Consider the following 22,930-nt stretch of genomic DNA (forward strand, 5'->3'; position numbering starts at 1 on the left):
AATAATAGAAAATTAAGGAAATATATAACAAATTAATATAAAACATTCATTAGTAAATGCTCCTGTAAAGTTTCAGCTAAATACGTGAAATTTTTTTTTGCTCCTAAGTAGATTCAAAATGCAAAAATGCATCAAGAATTATTCTTTAGAATGAAACAAAAAATTTTAATTGGAAACATTACTGTATCGTTGAAAACCTTTATTTTCACTTTAATAAAATCATTTAAAATACTGCTTTGAAGAAAAAATAGGCATTTCTTCCTACTAATGCAGCAGGAGCAGCACAGCACCTTCACAGAGATACCAGCAGATACTAGTAGATATCAATAGATATCAATAGATATCAATAGATATCAATGGATATCAGCTCATATCAGTATATACCAGTGGATACCAATAGATATTATTAGATACTGGTAGATATCCATAGATATCAGTGGATACCAGTAGGTAGGTAGATGCCCTCCTCAGCCCCTGAACATGGCGCTCTGGTCGCTCTGGCCGTACAGGTCGAGCTCCTGGTAAAGCAGGAAGCTCCTCAGCCTCGGGGGCAGACGGTCTGAGGACATGATGTCCGGGTTGTTGAGCCTCTTGAGGCCGAGGCGGCGGCGGATCTTGAGCCTGCAGAGATGTTTGAGGGTGTGGGGGCTGGCTGGGTTCAGAGGCAGAGGGACCGTCAGAGTACGGCCCCACAGCTTTAACACCTCTTTTTTATAGTCGTTCAGATGTTGTTCATGTTTTTATTTTAAGATGTGTCACCTAAAGGAAGTCCGCTTCTGAGATGCTGGAAGGTGTACTTCCCTAATTTCACCGGAGCTAGGCTAGCTGATCCCATCTGCAGCCTTGCATTGGGCTAATGCAGTTAGCATGCATAGTATCCCGTTTATAATAGAACCTTGAATTTAAATAGACTGAGAAAACACAGCGTTTCCCTTTTAAAGTCTTGTTGACTGTGAAACATTGCTTCCATCATTTGTTCATTGGTACACTCAAAAATAACTCCGCAACCAAAACACAAAGCGAGCGGTGCTCGGGTTCACCTGTCGGCTTCTTTATCGTTTCACTCTAGCTCAATGCACTTTTGAGCTGAAACATGTCTGCTGCGATTTAACCTTCAGCGTGTCAGTAACAAAAAGCTTTGTTTGGGATTTAAACAGGTCAAGGAGAGTGAGCAGCTGCTGGGTGAGTTTAGTTTGAGCCACACATACTTTGCAGTAAGACTAGAAACGTCTGCCAGTACTTGTACACAAACGGCGCTTTTAAGACGGAATAAATCACACTTAACAAAGCATATCACAAACTCAAATCCACTTGAAAAATATTTGATCAAAAGATGCCCAGGCACGGCAGCGGAGACAGTTCACTTGGAGGTGAAGAGCTTGGACGACACTCACTGAGGACGTGGTGGATCTGCTTCCACTCCTCCTGCTTTTCCAGGATCGCTCTGAGTTTGGGACAGATGTGAAGGTGGCCGACGTAATCCAGAAGGATCCGCACCACGCCCCCAGCGAGGTGCACGAGGCAGCACAGGCTGATGAAGTCACAGAACTGCAGAGCAGACAGACATGCCACGAGGTGAGACACACTAGCAGAGGATGGACAGTGTGTAAGAAGGTGTAATCACATTGAAGTATGATACTAAAACCTTGTATCGGGCTCATTTTTGGTCATAAATTGTCCAATTTTGTGCCAATCTGCACTCACTCCCCCTGAACTACACGTGTGCTTCCCTGAACTGGTTTTTGTTGAAATGGTGCCGCCTCTGAGCGTTCCCTGTTCCTGCTGGAGGCCACTAGGGGGCATCCTGACCAGGTGAACTATTTCAACTGGCTCCTCTCGATGCAGGTGTGGACTCTCATCCCCACCCAGTCACACTTGGTCTGCCTGCTGGGAGATCCAGCAGAGTCCAGACACCCCTGGTACCTCCCAGAAACCCCCGCACATACGGTCATAAGCTTTTTTCCAAGTTTACAAAACACATGTAGACTGCTCTGGTTATTTACTCAGGTGAGGTTTCAGATGTTTCATCTGCTGCTGTAGCGATAGCACTTGATTAAACAGTGAACCGTTTGCTTTACCGGAATTTTCCCGCTTCCATCGTCAGCACCTGCATCGGAGGGGTCGCCGTGGCTACAGCGGAAGCATCTCTCGGCGTCGTAGCCGGCGTTGAGCAGCAGGCGCATCATGACCTCGTCCTTCAGACAGTACTGCAGCGCCGTGGGGAACACCGTGTCACTCACCATCGCGAAGTAGCAGTTCACCTCCGCCTTGCTCCGCAGCAGCAGCCTGACGATGTCGTATCTGCTGGAGCGCACGGCCACCAGGAGGCAGCACAGCGGGTCCAGGTCCGTCTTGGCCCCCGCGTCCAGGAGCGTCTTGGCGCTGGCCGCGTCCCCGTTGGAGACGGCGAAGTACAGCGCGCTCCTCCTCATGTCGCGGTAGTTCTCTGCGTTGCGGGCGTTCATGCGGTAGTTGACGTCATAGCCGCTGGCGAGCAGCAGCTGCAGGCAGCGGCTGTGGCCGCCGTCCGCCGCCGAGTGCAGCGGGCTCAGGCCGGCCTCCTTCAGGGCCTTCTTGGTGGTCACAGGGATCAGCATCTTCAGTGCGCTGCGGGGGGTGAGGGCAGGGATGACGTCAACCCCCTCAGAGGAATCTAGGAGATTCAACTCCGGGGGGCAGATAGGAGTGTTTTCTCATCCTCTCCCTGTCTCGCCCTCCTTCTGTCTCCACTTCTCCCTGTCTCACCCTCTCTTTGTCTCACCCTCAACCTGTTTCACTCAGGTGTCCTCTCTCTCTCCCGTTTGCTCCATTGGTCAGTCAGCCAACATTTAACAGCTGTCAATTCATCGAGTGGGAGATGGTTCGTGCCATGTTTTTAAAACCGTACACCATCATACGTATATTTCTTTTGACCACTCAATCAACTACAAGTTTTACAGTAAAGAAGAATAAATATCCTTGCATACACCAGCGCATTAGGGGAGTCATCAGGATGTTTTATCATTTTATAGATCTTGCAGGTTAAACAGTGTCCACCGGTGCTGCAGGAGTTCCGCCCTCCGCGGCTCCTCCCACTCACTCATATTGTCCGCCGTACGCCGCCTTGTGGATGGGCAGGTGTCCGGTGAGGCTGGCCAGGTTGGGGTTGGCTCCGTTGTCCAGCAGGATCTGGATGCACGCCGGGTTCCCGCAGCCGGCGGCGTCCATTAGCACGCTCTCCCCATTGAGGTTCTGGGAGTTGACTCTGCTGCCTGGATGGAGAGAGTCCCAGATAAACAAGAAACCACCTCCTCAGAACCACTGCTCATGTCACAAATGGCATGAAGTATTTGGAGATGGGAAATGTTTTATTGCATTATTGTTCTTTACAAGTTTCCATCAGTGAAAAACGCAGCGTTTGGCTTCAGCAGAGATGGAAACACCGGGTTCAGAAAGTCACATTCAACTCCAGGATTTCAAGTCAACCATGTGGATTTTGCTAATTCATCTCAAGGCCGAGTGCAGCTCACGTGGAACCAGACGATCAGAGCATGGAAGGAGGGAAACCATGGAAACAGGAGATTTGGGGTTTTCCTATCTTTGATATTGTCCATTTTCATTATGAAGAATTTTAAACTTGTATTCTCTCGTTTCATTTTTGCGTGTGTGTATCTATTTCTCTTGATGCGCATTGATTTGCTCTTGTATGAAATGTGCTTTATAAACATGACTTGACTTGGCTGTACCTTTGACTTCATTCACTATTTGATGTTATTCAATTACTTATTTGTTGTGCTCTGTACTGTAGGTCCATTGGTACTGCAGTACTTATACTGTGTCACTTCAACTACTTCTGGATTGAGTTATGGATACATGTTATCTTAGCTCTTCCCTTATCAAACCCACCGCAGTTGAGCAGGATCTCAGCGACGTGGGCGTGTCCGTGCTCGGCGGACAAGGCGAGCGCCGTCACGCCCATCGCGTCCCTCTGGTTGACCCGGGCGCCATTCCTCAGCAGCAGCATCAGGGCGTCGGCGTCGCCCAGGCTGGCCGCCTCGTGCAGCGCCGTCCACTTCTTCCTGCACGCCTGCTCCACCCAGGCCCCGCTGGCGATCAGGGTGGAGGTCGTCTGGTAGGAGCGCGCCCTCACCGCTGGCTCGTGGGCAGAACAACACACATGCGCACGTCAGTGATGGGTGTGTGTGTGTCAGTCGAAGCTCAACTTCACAGTTTAAAGGATGGGTTATCTGTGGTTTGGGTTTCTCACCAAAGACCACAGTCTGTGTCAAAATGTGGGGTGGAAAAGAAATCTCGATAACTTTTTCAATACTGTGTTTAATTTCAAATTAAAAGTATCGCTAATCAACTTTATGATAAACATAATGAGGGAGGATGTGTGGAAACAACACTTCTTTTAGTGAAATGATGTCTCGTTGATTTTTAAGGACATGGAGCGAGGAAAGAGTCGTGCTTGTGATCTGGCCTCAGAGGACGGGGTTGTCTCGCCCCTGGATCAGCGGAAACTTTTATCACAAAATACAGTTGGTCAAAGAAATTTCCCAAATACAGAGACAACTTCAGACAAAGCACGCTGTGCTGTATGGACACCGCCTCTAAGGCCGTGGTTCCCAACGTGGGTCCTTCTAGAGGTTCCAGGGGGACCCCAACAAAATAATCAATAGTTAAACTTAACCGTCATTTCATTTTAAAGATGTCCCTGGCTGGTGCAGAGACACCGAATCAGATCTCATCAATAAAAAATCAGACTGGATCCAGACACTAAATGTGATCAGATGGATCAAATTGAGGATCCTGGATGTGGAATTTGAAATATTATGTTGTGTACTGCGAGAAAGTACAAAGTCCTCCTGCTCAGTTCTTTGTGAGGGAGGAGAGTGTCGTTACCGAGCAGCAGCGGAGACTCGTTCCTGCTGTTGGTGTTCTGTGGAGAAGCTCCGTGCTGCAGCAGCGTCCGGACGTTCTCCACCAGGCCTGCCCTGGCTGCCAGGGTGAGGGGCGTCTCCCCCCCCTCGGTGGTCCTCTCCTCCAGGCCGGCTCCGGGGGAGACCACTGGTGGAGACACGGGCCCCGGGTCACTGGGGTGGAGCCCCGCGGCCAGGGAGCCTGGTATCGATGTCTTGTGGTTGTTGTGGTGTTGATGTGTTGGTGTTGATGTGGTGTTGTGTTGATGTTGAAGTGGTGTTGTTGATGTGTTGTTGTGGTGTTGATGTGTTGTGTTGTTGTTGATGTGGTGTGGATGTGTTGATGTGGTGTTGTGTGGTGTTGTGTTGTGGATGTGGTGTGTTGTTGAAGTGGTGTTAATGTGTTGTGGTGTTGATGTGGTGTTGTGGTGGTGGTGTTGTTTTGTGGTGGAGTCATGTCACAAGTCTTTGTTCGTGCAGTGCTGCTGATAATTAGATTTATTGTACATTTATTTACAAATCCTGCAGCAGCAGCTTCCTACACGTCCCTCTATGAGAGCTGCTCCATTGATTCCTGCAGCTCAGACTCCTTCATTCCATGACTTGCTTTATCGTACAGGCTGCTTTCTGGGACAATTAAGAACTGAACAAAACTAAAACTTAGGTGAGGTTCTGTGACACCATCCATTAGTTTTTATCCAGCAGCTATATTACCCTGTGAGCCGACTGACAGTTTTCACTGTCGTCAGTGTGGGTGGACCTGTCTCACCTCTCAGGACGGTCTGCAGTACGCCGGCTGCAGGCTGCGACGCTGCGTGGTGCAGCGGCCTCCAACCATGCCCGTCACATTCCCTGAATGCAGAGACATGCTGCTGCATCTGCCTCAGCAGCTCCACCTCCCCTGGAACAGGACCATGTCACATGTCACGCTCTGCCCATCTCACCTTCTACCTGTCTTACCCTCTTCCTGTCTCAACCCCTGCCTGTCTCACCCTCTGCCTGTATCATACTCTCTACATGCCTCATCCTCTCCCCTCTCTGTCTCACTCTGTCACCCAGGTGTCTCTCTCTGCTGTATGTAACATTAGAATTACTGTATTAAAGCTAAAAATAAACCTTCCCACTTGGTCGGGTGCTGTGATGTGAGTAATAAGCTGTTTGGTGTCTCCATACCTTGCTCTATCGCTGCCAACACTCTCAGATGTTCATCTGTCGCTGTTTCCAAACTGAAGGGAGAGAACAGCGGTAAACCTGGGGCCGGTCATACTGATCTGCTTTGGGAGGAACATGGTGTCCTACCTGGATTCGGACCTGATGAAGGCGTCTCGACAGGCGTCCTCTATGCTGCGCTGGATGATGAAGTCCCTCAGCTCTTCTTCACCAAACTCCCTGTAGGTATTCATCACTCCTCTGGAGCAAGGGCACATTAATCCAGCGGTTACCATGGTCTCCATCTCGGAGGACAAGATCAACTTCTTGACTGAATTTGGAAGATGCAGTCATTGTTCGCTGGTAATGAAGATGTGATATGAGCCTGTGACTGGAGATCCACCAACATCTATCTAAGCGGTCTGCGTCAGGTCAAAACACCTCCAACTTTCAATGCTGATGGATGCAAATTATGTAGAAGAAATGTTTTATCTCCAACCAAGCATCTCCCCTAAACATCAATACATCTTTTACAACCGAATATCTCATCTTCTCTCTCTGCTCCGCTCAGAATGAACAGCTAGACAGTTCTCACCTGGATGTCCACGCTGCTCTCTGAAGGCTCCAGCGAAGAGGAATGGCTGTCTTTATATTTAGGCCTGACCTGCTTTTTAAATCATGGAATGTGAGCCCGGCCTGGATTCCTGTCGCTCCTGTGGCCGTTGTGTTGCATCATGGCTGAATGGCGCGGCGAGACCAGGGGGCGGGGACGGGCCACACCTGGCCTCCCCTTTTAAATATAGTGGGGTCAAATGTGCCATTGTGTGCTCTAAGCCGGGACTTTGGGATGCTGGCTGGAATCCCACATTCACATGATTGGTGGCTCTGGGCTTATGATGGAGTCATGCGGAGGTTTGTGGTTCATTGATTCATGGAAGTCCAAGCGGGTCTATCTTTTCCGTCACCTGTGCTTCTGTGGATCAGAGAGGTTTCATCGCCTGTTTACATCAGAGGTCCAGATCTGGCAGAGGAGGAGGTCTAGGTTCTCTGGAGAAGAGCTATGATCCTCTGTGCATGGGAGTCTGGGATGAGAGGAGATCCTCGTGTCCTTTTGGCTTGTTTCAACACGCATTCACACCTTCTGCTTCAGTCTCTCAAGTTGCCTCCCTGCTGGTGAACGAGGAAACATCTGAGGAAACCTCGATGGGCGACTGTAGAAAAGAGCAAACAAAGTGAAACAGGATGAGCACACAGACATTCTGACCAGCGTCCATCTGAAACACGTTCAGATGTTTCACACTAAGGTTTCCCAGAAAGTTTCCCTCCGTGACATCAGCCTGAACATCAGTCCAGCAGAGAGAGACACATGAACACAACCACTGCAGGTCATCTGACCTGTACAGGTACAGTCTGCTACTTTACACTACTCAGAGAGCTACAGTTGTACTGGGCAACTCCCTGAGTCCAGCAGAGTGTTGTGGTTGTACTGGGCAGCTCTCAGCAGGCCCGGCTCAGCTGCTCAGGTACCACAGTGGCCCTGGCTCCCCCTAACACCTAGCAGGACGGCCTAGTCGCCCACTATCACACTGCTCTACCCAGTAGCCTGGACTCTCTGGCCCCCCTTAAATCCTGGACTGTATGCTATACCCGCCCCGCCCCCTGGTTCACCACCGACCTCCGCATTATGAAGGCCACCAGTCGCCGGTTGGAGCGGCTCTACAAGCGATCTGGCCTCACCGTCCACCGTCTGGCCTTTGAAGACCATGTGCTGTCCTACAAGGAGGAACTCTCCAGGACCAAGATCAATTACTACTCCACCCTTATTGGCTCTCAGCAAAACCACCCCAGAACACTATTCACCACTATTAACCGTCTGCTGCGTTGCTGGTTGGATCCCAGGCTCCTCCTGCTAGCATGCTGTAGTGTCCTTGAGCAAGACACTTAACCCCTAATTGCTCCTGATGGCTGCGTCCGTCGGTGTTTGAATAATTGTAAGTGGCTTTGGATAAAAGCGTCTGCTAAATGCAATGTAATGTAATGTAATGTAATGTAATGTAATGCTCCGCCTCCTTGCTGCCTCCCACACTGCTGACGCCCCTGACCTGTGCACCAAGTTCCTGGACTTTTTCCAGGCTAAAGTGGACACCATTCACCAACAACTCCTGGTTCCTGCCCCGTCTCCTCCCAACGTGTCCCAGACACTGGGCAGTTGCCCTCAGCTGCACCCCTCCGTCCCCGATGGTCTCTTTCTTCCTTCTCCCTCGTTGATGCTTCACTAGTCTCGAGATTGGTGACCAAAGCCAAAGCCTCCACCTGCTCCCTGGACCCTATGCCAACGGCGTTGGTGAAAGCCTGCCTTCCTACCCTCTGCCCTCTGGTGCAGTTCCCCCCAGTCTCAAAACCTCCGTCACTCCCATCCTGAAGAAGCCTGGTCTTGACCCTGATGATCTCAACAACTACCGGCCGATCTCTAACCTTCCATTCCTCAGTAAGGTCCTGGAAAGAGCAGTGGCTGCCCAGCTCCATCAACATCTGTCCAACCATGAGCCCTACGAACCCCTGCAGTCAGCTTACAGAGCACACACAGCACAGAGACGCCCTAATCAAGACCACCAACGACCTCCTCCTGGCTGCAGACTCGGGTAACATCAGTATCCTCATCCTCCTGGACCTCTCCGCTGCTTTTGGCACGGTTTCCCACGTCTGGGAAACCGAAACACAAATACCGTGCTTTCCTCGAATTCACATTAATTAAGTGGTTAAAGATGCAGAGTTTCCTTTAAATAACTGTGACTCTTTATTGTTTATTTGAAAATAATTACCTTATTTGTATTACCTTCAGTATTTATTTATTTGTTGTATGTATTGTATTATATTGTGTATTTTATGTATTATGTATTATTTTATTGTTATTCCCTATTTATATGTACAGTATACACTCCAGTTCATTTATTAACTTGTTTAAATAATTATTGCATTAGTCTAGCAGCAGTAGTAGTGTTTTTTCAGTTATTTTTCTATAAATAATCAACGCGTCTTTCAGGAAGTCACGTGGCCGTGCGTTGCCATGACGACGCGTAAACGCTCCGTGAACCAACTGCCCGTTTTAAACTTACTGCCCGTTTTAAACTTACTGCCCGTTTTAAACTTACTGCCCGTTTTAAACTTACTGCCCGTTTTAAACTTACTGCCCGTTTTAAACTTACTGCCCGTTTTAAACTTACTGCCCGTTTTAAACTTACTGCCCGTTTTAAACTTACTGCCCGTTTTAAACTTACTGCCCGTTTTAAACTTACTGCCCGTTTTAAACTTACTGCCCGTGGTCAGGAGCTGAAATCACCCCCAGTTCAGCTCCTCTGCTGGAACACATGGAGAGAGAAGGAGCGCAGGGAGACAACGGAGGGGACCCAGCCCAGGATGCAGGCGCTGCAGGCGGCCAGCAGCAGGGACAGATGCCCCTCCGGGACCCGGAGGGTGGTGGGGCATCCACAGCAACAGGTCCCACATATACTGTGCACTATTACTACCTACTGTGTACTAATTCTACATGCTGTATACTATTACTACATACTGTGTACTACATACCCTGTACTATTACTACAAACTGTGTACTATTACTACATACTGTGCACTACATACTGTGTACTATTACTACATACTGTGTACTACATACTGTGTACTAATTCTACATACTGTGTACTATTACTGCATACTGTGTACTACATACTGTGTCCTATTACTATATACTGTGTACTACATCTTCTTCTGTGGGCTGCTGCCGTTAGGGGTGGCCACAGCTTTGTCCCTTTGTCTTGCCAATCGGTACAAGTAATTTTCTCCTTCCTTACCGTCCAACCTCTCATACAACTCGTCGTACGCCTTTTCCTTTTTCTTTGCCACTTGTCTCTTCACCTTGCGCCGCATCAGCTTGTACTCCTGTCTACTTTCTTCATCTCTATCCCATTTCTTCTTCGTCAACCTCTTCTGCTCTATGCTCTCCTGTACTTCCTCATTCCACCACCAAGAGTCCTTGTCTTCCTTCCTCTTCCCGCATGATACACCGATGATACCTTCTTGGCCTTCTCCCTCACCACTTCTGCAGATGTTTCCCAGTCATCTGGTAACCCTTCATTTCTACCTATCGCCTGCCTTACCTCTTCCCTAAATTGCATGCAACACTCCTCCTTTTTCAACTTCCACCATTTTATCTTTGGCTCTTCTTTCACTCTCTTCCTCTTCTTGGCCTCCAGAGTCATCCTACAGACCACATCCAATGCTGCCTAGCAACACACTCCCCTACCACCACTTTGAGGTCACTAATCTCTTTCAGATTGCACCTCCTGAATAAGATGGAGTCCACCTGTGTGCACCTTCCTCCACTCTTGTATATCACCCTGTGTTCCTCCCTCTTCTTGAAATACATATTCACAACAGCCAATTCCATCCCTTTGGTGAAATCCACCACCATCTGTCCTTCCACATTCCTCTCCTTGACACCATACCTACCCATCACCTTCCCGTCACCTATGTTTCTGATCCCTTCGCCAACATGCATAATACTGTGTACTACATACTGTGTACTAATACTACATACTGTGTACTATTATGACACACTGTGCACTATTACTGCATACTGTGTACTACATACTGTGTACTGTGCTTTATACTACATGTGGAGGCTTGATTTCAGACAGGAAAGAGTTAAATCTTCAACCTGTTTCTTCTCCACATTTAAATGTTTAAAGTGTAATCCTTGAGGTTTCATTTGTTAGAATTGCTCCTTTTTTTAGATGATGGAGCAGAGTTCCACAGAGACATCAGACAACAAGTTTTACGAAAGTGAAGATTTGATTAGATTTTTTTAAATGCTGTACCAGTTCAGGAAGAACGTTTTTAAACTGTTCTTTGTCCGTTGGACCTGCAGTGAAGATCGTGCTGGTGCCCGAAGGCTTCGTGATGACCGCAGCATTTGCTATCGGACTCACCGTCCTGGAGCTGAAGAAGCACTTCGCCATCGAGCTCAAAGTGCCCGCCGGGGTCCTGCAGATCTTTCTGGACGGTAAGATCTGAGCATCTCCTCTGCTCGGGTGGGGATTCTATGACTCATGGCTTTCACCTCCAACAGTGACATAGAATGAACAGTATGGCAACGGAGGGGTTGGATTGAGATGAACTTTGCAGTAGCCTTTTTCATGACGTCCGTCCAATCAACCACAACAGTTCTCCTCAGCTGATTGCATCTTTTTTCTGACGTCATCGAATCAGCAAGTTAGACAACAGAAAGGAAAAGGCTTCACTTGAGATGAGGATAAACAAAGCTTTTTATCTTGAGCTTTCCAGCTCATGGCCACTGACAGAATTGGATCTGTCATACTCTGTAATACACTGTGTCAGCACAATGGCTGACAAAGTGACTGTGGCTGTGACAGTGGCTGACACCCTCCATCACTCCCATCCTAAAGAAGCCTGGTCTGGACCCTGACGATCTTAACAACTACCGGCCGATCTCCACCCTTCCATTCCTCAGTAAGGTCATGGAAAGAGCAGTGGCCTACAGAGGCCTCCAGAGCACACCACAGCACAGAGACGCCCTAATCAAGATCACCAACGACCCCATCCTCGCTGCAGACTCCGGTAACATCAGTATCCTCATCCTCCTGGACCTCTCCGCTGCTTTTGACACGGTTTCCCACACAATCTTCCTCAAACGCCTATCCCACCTCCTTGGCGTCACCGGTACAGCTCTCTCATGGTTTCACTCATATCTATCAAACAGACTCAGTTTGTCAACATCAACGGCTCCTCCTCTTCCCATGCCTCAGTCAACCATGGCGTCCCTCAAGGCTCTGTGCTCAGTCCAACACTTTGATCATCTCCCTGCTCCTCCTCAGCCAGATCATTTTTCCAGACACACAGCTTTATCTCAGCACCTCATCATCGACTCTCCTCCCACCACAGTCTGTGGTCAACTGCCTCCAGGCCATAAAAACGTGGATGACAACAAACCGAGTCCAACGCAACAGCAAAAAGTCAGAGCTCATGGTTGTAGCACCCAATCCGCTGCTCCGGAAGGTCGGAGATCTCCTCCTCCTCGTCGACGGCTGTTCGATAAAAACACCCCCTTAGGTCAGCAACTTGGGTGTTATCCTGGACTCTACCCTCTCCTTTCAGTCACACATCAGATCCATCACCAAGTTGCCTTCTATCACCTCAAAAACATCTGCCGTCTCCGTCCCTCACTCTCAGACTCCGTGGCAGAAACCCTCATCCACGCTTTCCTCACCTTCCAGTTGGACGACTGCAACAGAGTCCTGTCCGGGGTTTCCAGCAACAGGACAGGCTCCAATATGTGCAGAACTCAGCTGCCAGGGTTCTCACTCACATCAAGCCCTGGAAACACATCACCCCCACCCTCATCCACCTCCACTGGCCGGTCAAGTTCCACATCTCCTACAAACTCCTCCTCCTCACATACAAATCCCTTCACGCACTCGCCCCCCAATACCTGTCCCACCTCCTCCACCAGCACACTCCTCCACCAGCACACTCCATCCCGGAATTTGCGGTCCTCACACATGGGTGTGCTGTCCATCCCCCGTACCAGATTACGAACTTTCGGGGACAGAGCTTTCAGCGTGGCAGCCCCCACCCTCTGGAGCTCTCTCCCTCCCGTAATCCGTGACGCCCTGACCCTGGACACTTTCAAAATAACCCTCAAGACCCACCTTTTCACTGTGGCCTTTCCCCATTAATTAGTTAGTTAGTTTAGCTGTTCCTTTATTTTTCCTTTGTTCCTCTCTCCAGCAGTGGCACGGTGGCGCAGTGCATTGCACTGCTGCCTCACAGCAAGAAGGTCCTGGGTTTGATTCCCGCCTGGGGCGCTGTTGGCACCGTGCTCCGGTGAGTTATCTCCCAAATGGAGCCTTTCTGTGTGGAGTTTGCATGTTCTCCCCGTGCTCACATGGGGTTTCCTCCACCTCACGTCAGTAAGGACCCCCACCAAAAACATGCACCCATCGTCTGACCAGCGATGGACACTTATCATCTGGTCCCCGGGCGCGTCCACGTACGCTGCCCACTGCTCCTGGCTGTGCCCCCGGAGGAAGGACAAGCCAGGATGGGTCAAAAGCAGAGGATCCATTTCACCGGCCACCATCAAAGTGTGTGTGCAAGCATGTGTTGTAGTGTGGTGTGTTGCGTGACAAATAAAGTCTGTGTCTCCCCCTGCTTGCCCCTCTCCTGTAAAGCGACCTTGGGTTTTTTAGAGGGGCTATATAAATTTATGTTATTATTATTTATTTAGGGGGTGCTGGCGTTGTCTGAATACTAGCAACACTCTTAGGCTCAGCACTCCGACCATAGCTACAGTGGTGTGAACTGACATGATGGACCAACAGGGCTAGGCAGATGAGGTGATCTGCTCTGTGGGTCTGTCAACATCGGGGCCACATGACGAACACATTGTTGTGGCTGTGACCTCTGGATCACAGTCCACTCTCAGGGATCGAGTTCAGGAGCCCGGCTTGCAGTTCAGCTACTCCTGTCATTTCAATGGGGATTGTACGGAGACCCAAGAGAGGCTTGCGGTCAGTGATGATAACAGGGTTGTTTGTAGAGGTGGTGGTGAAAATGTGTCACTGCCCAAAGCTCTCGATTGTATGTTGGGGCTCACTTTATTTCTGCTTTTGTGAGAACATAAGCGCCGCATGCAACCACAGTGTCATGGGGTCCTTGTTTCTGAGCGAGTACAGCACCAAGGCAGAGGCGAAGCATCTGTGTAAAGATAGAATGGAAGTAGGAAATCATGGAATATAACCACAGGAGGGTTTGTGAAGTCCACTGGCACATTCTTCTCTGTGAGTGCATGAAGTTGAGCAGTATGATGTGCAAAGTTCCTGATTAATTTGCTGTCGTAAAACAAAGCCCAATAGCAAGTCTTTCACATGTTGTGCGATCCGTGGGTTTGGCTATATTCCTTCTTATGGAATGACATGGCCCAACAATTGAACCTAGTCTTTATCAAAGCAGCATTTTACCAGCGTTTTGAAGGATTCAACTTAAGGCCATTAGATTTAAATCTAAAGTGGACTTCTTATAGGTGCTGGACATGTTCACTAAAAGAGCTGCTGAAGATGAGGACATCATCCAAATACACCAGTCAGGTTTTCCATGGTAGGCCACGAAGGACCATCTCCAATATCTTGCTGGAGCATTAGTTTGTCCCATGGAGATCGTGTTAAAACCTTACAGTTGTGTTGTGTTTGTTGTGAATGTTGGGGTTTTTTTGGAAATGGGGTTTACGGTAATTATAATTTTTTTTTAGGACTTCTCCAGGCAGGGAGAAATGCACCAGGCGCGGTTAAAGCGGTGACGTGGAATACCAGTTCCTACTGTCCCGCGCTTTGAATTGCGTTTTACAGGTCATTAAATAAGCAAAATAAAAGGACAAAAATCGGCCAAAAGGAAAAACCGCCGATGGACTCAGCCAATCGCGGATGAAAGTATATTCGTCGCCCAAGCCTGGCATCCACTGGCATCCTTGGGTCCAGGATGGGAATCGTTCATTGTTACCGCATGAAGTTTTCTGTAGTCTAGGCAGAAATACAATGTGCCAATCTTTCTTTTTACATCCCAAAACAATTGGCCCAGTCCACAGACCTCCAATACCCGCGGGGGCCAGTATCATCATGTGCTGGTCAAGCAGAACAAGCCTCTTCTGCTATTAATTAATTCTATGGATGAAGCTGAATGAAACTCACCCAGGTGTTCAGCTCCAGGTTGTCTTTAGGGTGTTTAGGACAGTTGATCCATTCTGAAATTCACTGAGAGTGGGCCCCGGCAACATGAGAACGTAGTCAGTTGTCGTTGGAGAAGCAGCTGTAGCTCTTCAAACAGCGGTGATGATAGACACAAGACACTTTATATCCTTTGGGCAACAGAGGCATCTGCATGTCCCATAACTGCAGATACCTACTGCAGACAACTTCACATTCATGTTGCCACAGTTGGTTTTCCAAAGTTTTCCAGTTCCAGCTTTCCAACCCTAGATTTAGGGTTGAGGCTTTCATGGGCGGCTTTTTCCAAGGCTGGATGAGGAGGACAAAGACTGAAATCTTCACTCATGATGGAGGTTGTGGAGCCAGACTCCTCAATGACGATAGCAAAGACACAAAATGAGACAGTGTCACGCGGGTCTACGTCCTCCTTCTCAATGTGCAACTGTGGCCTGTGAACGTCAGTTCCTGTGAGAAAATAGTGTGGCAAAGAAATTCAGTCGTCATGGAAACACATGTAAACATACTTCCCCACGTAACCCCTTTGTGACATCACAACCCTGCCATAAAGCTGAGTTTGGAGGAGCTGCCTTCAGTTTACGCCAAAGACAAAGGCACATACTGCTTACATGTATGTACACACACACACACACACACACACACACACACACACACACACACACACACACACACACACACACACACACACACACACACACACACACACACACACACACACACACACACACACACACACACACACACATAATTCATTGTCATATTGGGATGCATCATTTGTTTGAATAAATGATGCTGTGATGATGCTGGAATTTGGCTCATTTATCATAGTTTGCATAACAATATAGAGTACACTCAGTGGTCACTTCATTAGGTCGGCCTACACACCAGCTGGTTAATGCAAATCTCTCATCAGCAAATCATGTAAAAGCATGTTACCACAGTCACAAGGTTTAGTTGTTCAGAACAAACATCCAAATAGGGAAGAAATGTGATCCAAGTGACTAAAAACAAAATGCAGCCAGTGAACGGCAGTTCTGTTGCTAATGAGAGATGTCAGAGGAGAATGGCCAGACCGTTTAAAGCGACAGGAAGTCAAAGAAGCAGGCGTTCCAACAGTGATGAAAAGCAGAAGAGCGTCATTGAACCACGACACGTGGAACCTTGAAGCGGTTGAAGACAGTGCCGGGTTCCACAGATTAAGCTAGGAACAGGAAAGTCAGGATGCAGTTGGACAGTGGAAGATTGTAAAAACATTGCCTGGTCTGACCAACCTATTTCTGCTCCACCACTGCACATGGTAGGGTCAGAATTTAGCCTAAAACACATGAATCAGTGGATCCATCCTGCCTTGTATCAGTGGTTCAGGCTGCTGGTGGTGTCATGGTATGGGGAAGGTTTTCTTGCCACACAATAGGCCCCTAACACCAACTGAGTATTGTCGGTGACCATGTGCATCTGCTTATGGTTACTGTCTAGCCATCTTCTAATGCTATTGCAGGAGAACACACCATGTCACAAAGCCACATCATCGCAAACCAACATGAAAATGGACTCAGCAGCCGCCACAGTCTCCAGATCTCAGTCCTCTGGGAAGTGGTGGAATGGGAGATTCCCAACGTGAATGTGAAGGTGACAAATCTGCAGCAACTGTGTGACGCTCTCATGTCAACATGGAGCAGAATCTCTGCGGAATGTTTCCAGTACCTTGTTGAATCCAGGCCACAAAGAATTCAGGCGGTTCTGGAGGCAACGGCGGGTCCCACCTAACTCTAGAAGGGTGGACATAAAAAAGTGGCCACTGAGTGTAGTTCAATGTGATGAACCTCGGTTGGTTATTTAACATGGGTTTAAAATTTATAAGCAGTACATTATTGATACACATGATTCATCTGAGAATGGTGATGTTCTCTACAGTGAAATGTTCCTTCTTACCGTGGTCACAGAAGGATTAAAGCGGACCAGTAGCCATGGAGGGTTCCAGCAGTGGAAACTCTCAGAACATGGATAGTTCCACGAGCGGAAGCTCCCAGATCGTCTTTGGTTCCACAAGCGGAAGCTCCCAGATCATTGATGGTTCCATCAGCGGAACCTCTCAGATGATGGAGGGTTCCGTCAGTGGAACCTCTCACATGATGGAGGGTTCCATCAGCGGAACCTCTCAGCTCCTGGGGGGTTCCAGCACCAGAGGCTCTCAAGAGGATCTGTCCTCTCTTGCAGGCTGTGAAGTGGAGGAGCTGCAGAGCCTGATGGAGCTCGGCGTCCAGCCCCACGGCTCCACCCAGCTGGAGATCAGCTCCACCGAGCCGCTCCTCCACCCCCTCCGCCCGACCAGACCCCCACTGCAGGACAACATGGCCGACGTCATCACCGTGCAGGTGGACAAAGGTATACACACTCCCAGGCAGAGATGCTGATATTTCTCCCACTCTGCCAGCATCCAGGGTGTGGTTGTTTCTGATTTCCGTTTCCCTTTTTCTTTCTTTCTTGAACGTGACTCGATCCTCTGTGTGGAGTTCTTACCGTGTCCCTCCAGTGTCCTCCCACACCAAAGACATCCAGGCATCGAAAAAAAGATTCTCCTGCCATTGAGCAAGGCACTGGCCTTGACTCTCAAGCTGGTGCCTGGGTTTGGGACTACAGATTCTGCTAATTGGGAGGATGGTTGTTCCTGTTAGATGCAAAATGTCAGTCAATTCTTAATTCTGTCTTGTCTTCTTTTTCTTTTTCTTGTCTGTTTCATTCTTTCTTTTGATTCTTTTTTCTTCCCTTGTCTCCATGTTTTTCTCCCTGTAAATAGAGGTGATTTAATGGAGCTTTCTGTTTATCGCCCAGAAGGGGGGGAGGATGAGCAGGTGGTGGTGGAGATAGAGCGCCCCCTCCAGCGCAAGGCCTTCTTGGGGGGCTACAGACACCGCCTGACGGGGGCGCTGTACCACCACGCCTCCGTCCAGACGCTCCCTAAGCGGAGACCAGAGCGAGGAGTCCAGGTCTTCAGCCGCAACACGCAGGTCTGGAAACACGGCACGAATCAACACTGAATGCAGAGGTCACTAGAGGGCAGTGGACCCCGTGCCCCACCCAAAAAATCCCTTCGGTATGGAGCTCTCTCTCTCCTTCCCCACTCTGACCCCAGACAGCAGCAGTGAAGGAGCAGGCCCAGCAATGTGCTGTCTCTACCTCCACCCAGATGACCTCCATCGGCTGCTACATCTCCTGCATGCATGACAAGCTGATCACCCCCCAAGAATATGTGCCGGCCGACGTCTACCATAGCAGGAGGCTCACGGCGGTGCGTGCACTGTCTGTGTGTGTGTGTAGGCCACGCCCAAATAGGCCACGCCCAAATAGGCCACGGCCATTCACGGCGTGGAAGCTAATGGCGCGGTTGAGTTGTCTGACAGAACTAGCCCCGCTTTATTATGACCTAAACGCAGGGAGTGTTAGGAGGGGGGGGAGCGAAGTCCAGGTGCGGTGGGAGGGGTCCAGGGGGAGGGGGAGGAGTCCAGGGGGAGGGGGAGGAGTCCAGGGGGAGGGGGAGGAGTCCAGAGGAAGTGGTGTAGGTGTGGAAAGAGTCCAGGTGGATCTTGAACAGTCTCCAACTTCAGTCTCCTGGTGGAGACATCCTGACAGCGGCAGAAAACTGACTGTCTGCTTCTCTGACTGTATATCTGTCTGCCTGCCAGTCACACAGACAGGCTGTACCTGTCTGTCGCTAGCTGTGTTGTTCCTAGGCAACACAAGGAGGTGTAATAGCTGTTTGTGAATACAAACACAAAAGATGAAAGCATGAATGCTCAAGCCTCACACCATGGTGCAGGTGATCACGCTGCAGAGCTTCGTGCGGCGCTGGCTGGCTTGCCGCCTGGTGCAGGGCGTGAGGAGGCAGAGGGATGAACGACTGACCTGGGTGGAGGAGGAGGAGAGGAGGAGGAAGGACGAGAAGGAGGAGAAGATCAAAGAGGAGCTCCAACGCAGGATGAACCCTCAGAGCAAGGAGGACTTCAACCTGCTGTACACGGCCCTGGAGAGTAGGCTGTCTGTCTGTCTGTCTGTCTGTCTGTCTCTCTGCCTGTCTACCTGTTGTCTCTGTCTGACTGACTGTCTGACTGATCTGTTTTCCTGCCTCTCTGTCCATCTGTCTGTCTGTCTGTCTGTCTCAGGGTGGAGGTGTGATGAGCTCCAGAGAATTGACTCCACCCTCCGCGGGGCGGAGCGGAAAGCCGCCCTGTGTGCGCTGCTGCAGCAGGAGATGCAGCACCTGGCCTCCATCGACGCACATCGCACCGCCAACTGGGAGCACAACCAGCAGAAGGCCACCGCGAGGTTCCTGGAGAAGGTCAGAGGTCAACCTCACTCATTAAAGCCACATCAAAGAACAGTCACTTCCTAACATTATAATTATTGGCATACAACACAATTATATTTGACCGTGAGTTGCATTTCATTATGGAAATTTGTAACCCACAAGTGGTAATCCACAAAATGCCATATTTGATTCTTTATTTATCTGGTGCTAAGTGTCGTGGAGGTTCCACAGCACGCTTCTCGATTTCCACAATGTGAGATAAATCAATAAATATATTGAAACAACTTCTTGTCCTCAGCCTGAATGTATTTTAGATGGTTTCAGCCAATGGAAACACAGCCCTCAAGGAGCTGCAGCGAGGTGCCTCAGCCGGACTGAGGTGCCTTAATAACCTTTATATGGTTGTTGCCGCTCACAGCAGCCTGGCGGTGACGGTAGAATAGAACACTGTGAGAAGCCAGAGAAGGCAGGAGGTTGTTTTCTGGGCACAGCAACCTCCTGGTCCTGTCCACATACGGTTTCCTCCAGGGCACAGAGCTCAGTACATTTCCATCTGCAGCTGATTAAAGTGAGAATCCATCACTTCGAGTGAGAATACAACAGGAAGGCGAGTTTTATTGATGATGGAAATGCGGCTTATTATTCTAAAGCAATATAAACTGCAATCACATAAGAAACAGCCATTCAATGTATTTGCATTCCGCATTTTCTCCCCTATGTGCTTCTATTGTTGGTGGTGGGGTCGGCCACACGCAAAAAGACAAAATCAATGAATCAGTTGAAGACAAACTTCGGAGAAAAGCCAGAAACCTGAACATTGGAAAACAAAATGTTGCCGTTTTTTAAATTGAGTTGTGGAACTTGTGGTTTGTTGTGGCTGCAGAGCGCGGCGCCCAAGCAGTGGCGGGGCTGGGACGGGAGGCTGACCCAGATGGACACCGAGCCCCGGGTGCGAGCCAGGGAGCTGCAGCAGCTCTACGGCGCCGTCACCCAGAGCTGCAGCCGTGAAGAGCGGCGCTGCGTCCTGCTGCGCCTCAAGAGCACTGTGCAGGTACCGGCACCGGCACCGGTGCCAGTTTCAGTACCAGCACCAGAACCTGTCCCAGTGCCAGTCACCGTGTCCTCTGTCCAGGAGTACGACTGCCCGCTGACCTGGGACATCGTGGAGCTGATCGATCGGGAGCTGGACCTCTTGTCCCGGAAGCTGAGGATGAGCACCATGGAGGGTCTGCGCATGAGGATCGCCACGCTGTTCCGCCAGCTCATCAGGAAGCCGACCTTTAACCCGGAGGTCGCCAAGCTGCTCAAGGTCAGAGTCAAATACTCTTATTTAGTCATACCTATTTGTGTTTGTTATGCATTAAAGATGAACTGCAAATAACATTGGTGGGTTGATGTGAGTTCTCAGCAGGACCGTTTCCTTGTTTAACTTAATGATGATAAATGTTGTTGGGTGGGACTGGATACCATTCGCTTCAATTTCTTTAAATTCTCAGCCCATTTGAACATTGGAATAAGAATTCAAGAGCGAATGAAGTGAATTCAAGATAAATAATTTGCTGAGGAACGACGGTGATTTTTCATGGTCTAAATTGATGAGCCAAATCTGAAAATGTGTGTCATATTTACCCTTAATTAAATGCATTTTGCTTGTTTGATTTTTTCTTTAATTTTGTTTTGTATATATTTTTCTAAATAATTCTTTCCTGTTTTAGATTCATTTCATTCTTTTGATAATTGTATTTTTGTACTTGTTTGCTTTTATTGTCATTATTTGATGCCTTCTTTAAATTTAAAGCACTTTGATTTACAGGTTGTGTATGAAAAGTGATGTACAAAAACCAAAAATATTATTATTATTATTATTATTTTAATTATTATTATTATTACTATTATTGATGCTTTGTTTGGAAGGTTTGCAACCATTTTCCACTTACATTAAACACAACCACAAATGAATTGAAATATTACATTTTTGTATTAGACTTTTTGTTTCATCAGATGGTGAAATTGAAAAGTGTGGATCTATCTCATTTTGTATAAAATGTCAATATATCAATGTTGAATCTATCATGAGGTGTCTGATGACCCCCAGGTTCCTCAGGACCCCTCCCAGATGGGGAAGGTGTACTTCTGCCGCGGCTGCCAGCGCGGCCTGCAGCTGTCCGACTTCTGCCCAGCCGCCAACGCCCGCACGCTGGGCCGCTGCCGCCACTGCACCGAGCTGTACAACCAGGGCCGGCAGCGCCGAGACTTCACCCCCTACAGGAGCATCCTGAGGAGTCTGCAGGCCGAGGAGGAGAGCCTCAACAAGGAGGCCAGGATCAGCTACCTGCTGCAGGTGACAAAGGGGGACCCTTACCCTATTCCCGTGTTATTACACTGAAATTTTAAGCAGCAGTTATATTGGGAACGTTCTTCTGGATGGCAGGAGGCCGACCTGCAGTACCTGGTGGACGTGGTTTGGGGGCGCCACTCAGCGCTAAGTGGCTGCTCCGACCTCTACGACCTGGTGATGGTGCGCTGGGAGCGGCTGGAGGAGTGGAGCCCCTGGAACTGCATCCTGCTGACCCAGCAGGAGGCCGCCGCCCACCTGCTGGTCCACCAGCTGGACAAGGTGTGCCCCCCTTCAATACATCCCATCAATACAGCCCATCAATACATCCCATAATTACATCCCTCCATGTCCAGGTGTATGCAGAGGTGTTTGTGCGTGGCGTGCTGCAGAGACACATCCGGGCTCGTCGCTACTTCTCTCAGCTTCCAGCGATGGCTCAGCTGCTGGACGCCCGGCCTGTTGCCCCCGGCGACCAGCCGGTCACCGTGGAAACGGGAACGCCTTCCACCGACAAGGCAGCCATGTCTTCAGAGCAACCGTGAGGAGGCTGCTGTTTCCAGATGTTTCCAGATGTTGCTTCGTTCTCTCGCCCTTTCTCTCTTTTACCTATTAAATAAACTCCAGGACTGTTTGAAGTTTTGGTTCCGTGTTTCAATTCCTTTAAGCAGTAAGGGTAAAGTAGGTCCGTCTACCTGTCTGTCTGTCTGACTGTCTGTCTGTCTGTCTGTCTGTCTGTCTGTCTGTCTGACTGTCTGTCTGTCTGTCTGTCTGTCTGTCTGTCTGTCGGCCTGTCCGTCTGTCGGTCTAAAAAGAATCCCGCAGCAGTGTTTCACTTTCTAAACCCGGGTTTTCCACCTGTTCTCAGAACAGGGAAGGGGGCAAGGAGAGAAGGAGGTGATGAGAAACAGGTGAAGGGAAGGAGGTGAAGAAGAGTTGAAAAGAAGGAGGTGAAGAGGAGGAGGTGTTGCAGATGGGCGGTGTGTTCCAGACAGCAGCAGATCTATATTAGACGCTATACTCGTTGCTCCTCAGCGCAGGGCTCAAAGGTTCCTCGGCAGCGACAGATAAGGGGGAGGGGCGAAGGTCAAGGGACGAGAATTAGAGAGGGACAGAGAGAGCAGGGGATGCTCCATCAGCTGCTCCATGGACGCCTTCAGCAGATGACCCAGCTTGACGCACCCAGCCTTATGCAAGCTGGAGCGCAGGCTGGAGGAGGAAAGGAGGCCAGAGTCAAACAAAGGCTCCCCAAACAGCCACATCCCAGGGGCAGTCGTAGACGGTTGTCCTTCCTGAGAGCTATCACCCGTTTTTTCATCCGGTGCCTCTTTTTGTCATCTAACACTGCCCCTGCCGTCTTCCTCAACCAGGCCGCCGTTTTAATAAACTTCCCGGAGTCAGGGAAATGATCAGTGACTTTAACAGACTTTCCAAAAGTGGCGTC

At 49.2% G+C, this 22,930-nt stretch overlaps 2 protein-coding genes across 2 annotated transcripts; one reads left to right on the top strand and one right to left on the bottom strand.

Annotated features, from left to right (window-relative positions):
• Window positions 1-237: 237 nt before the first annotated feature.
• Window positions 238-6,304, bottom strand: LOC307232100 (ankyrin repeat and SOCS box protein 15-like; the record flags this gene model as incomplete). The annotated part of the gene is made up of 9 exons (XM_080002981.1): window positions 238-652; window positions 1,395-1,548; window positions 2,079-2,607; window positions 3,080-3,251; window positions 3,886-4,131; window positions 4,885-5,049; window positions 5,671-5,802; window positions 6,075-6,127; window positions 6,201-6,304. The coding sequence occupies 9 exons, from the start codon at window positions 6,302-6,304 to the stop codon at window positions 468-470; spliced, it is 1,740 nt and encodes a 579-aa protein (XP_079859107.1). The 3' UTR covers window positions 238-467.
• Window positions 6,305-9,462: 3,158 nt separating this feature from the next.
• Window positions 9,463-22,031, top strand: LOC307232101 (IQ motif and ubiquitin-like domain-containing protein; the record flags this gene model as incomplete). Its single annotated transcript, XM_080002982.1, has 15 exons — window positions 9,463-9,548; window positions 10,975-11,109; window positions 11,408-11,427; window positions 11,513-11,786; window positions 12,297-12,399; window positions 16,896-17,230; window positions 17,678-17,853; window positions 17,979-18,134; window positions 18,663-18,873; window positions 19,006-19,181; window positions 20,035-20,202; window positions 20,284-20,460; window positions 21,247-21,492; window positions 21,583-21,768; window positions 21,843-22,031. Exons 1-15 carry the CDS (start codon window positions 9,503-9,505, stop codon window positions 22,029-22,031), a joined length of 2,598 nt encoding a protein of 865 aa, XP_079859108.1. The 5' UTR covers window positions 9,463-9,502.
• Window positions 22,032-22,930: the final 899 nt, after the last annotated feature.

Source organism: Zeus faber (genome assembly GCF_960531495.2).
Source record: "Zeus faber genome assembly, chromosome: 6".
Taxonomy (NCBI): Eukaryota; Metazoa; Chordata; class Actinopteri; order Zeiformes; family Zeidae; genus Zeus; species Zeus faber.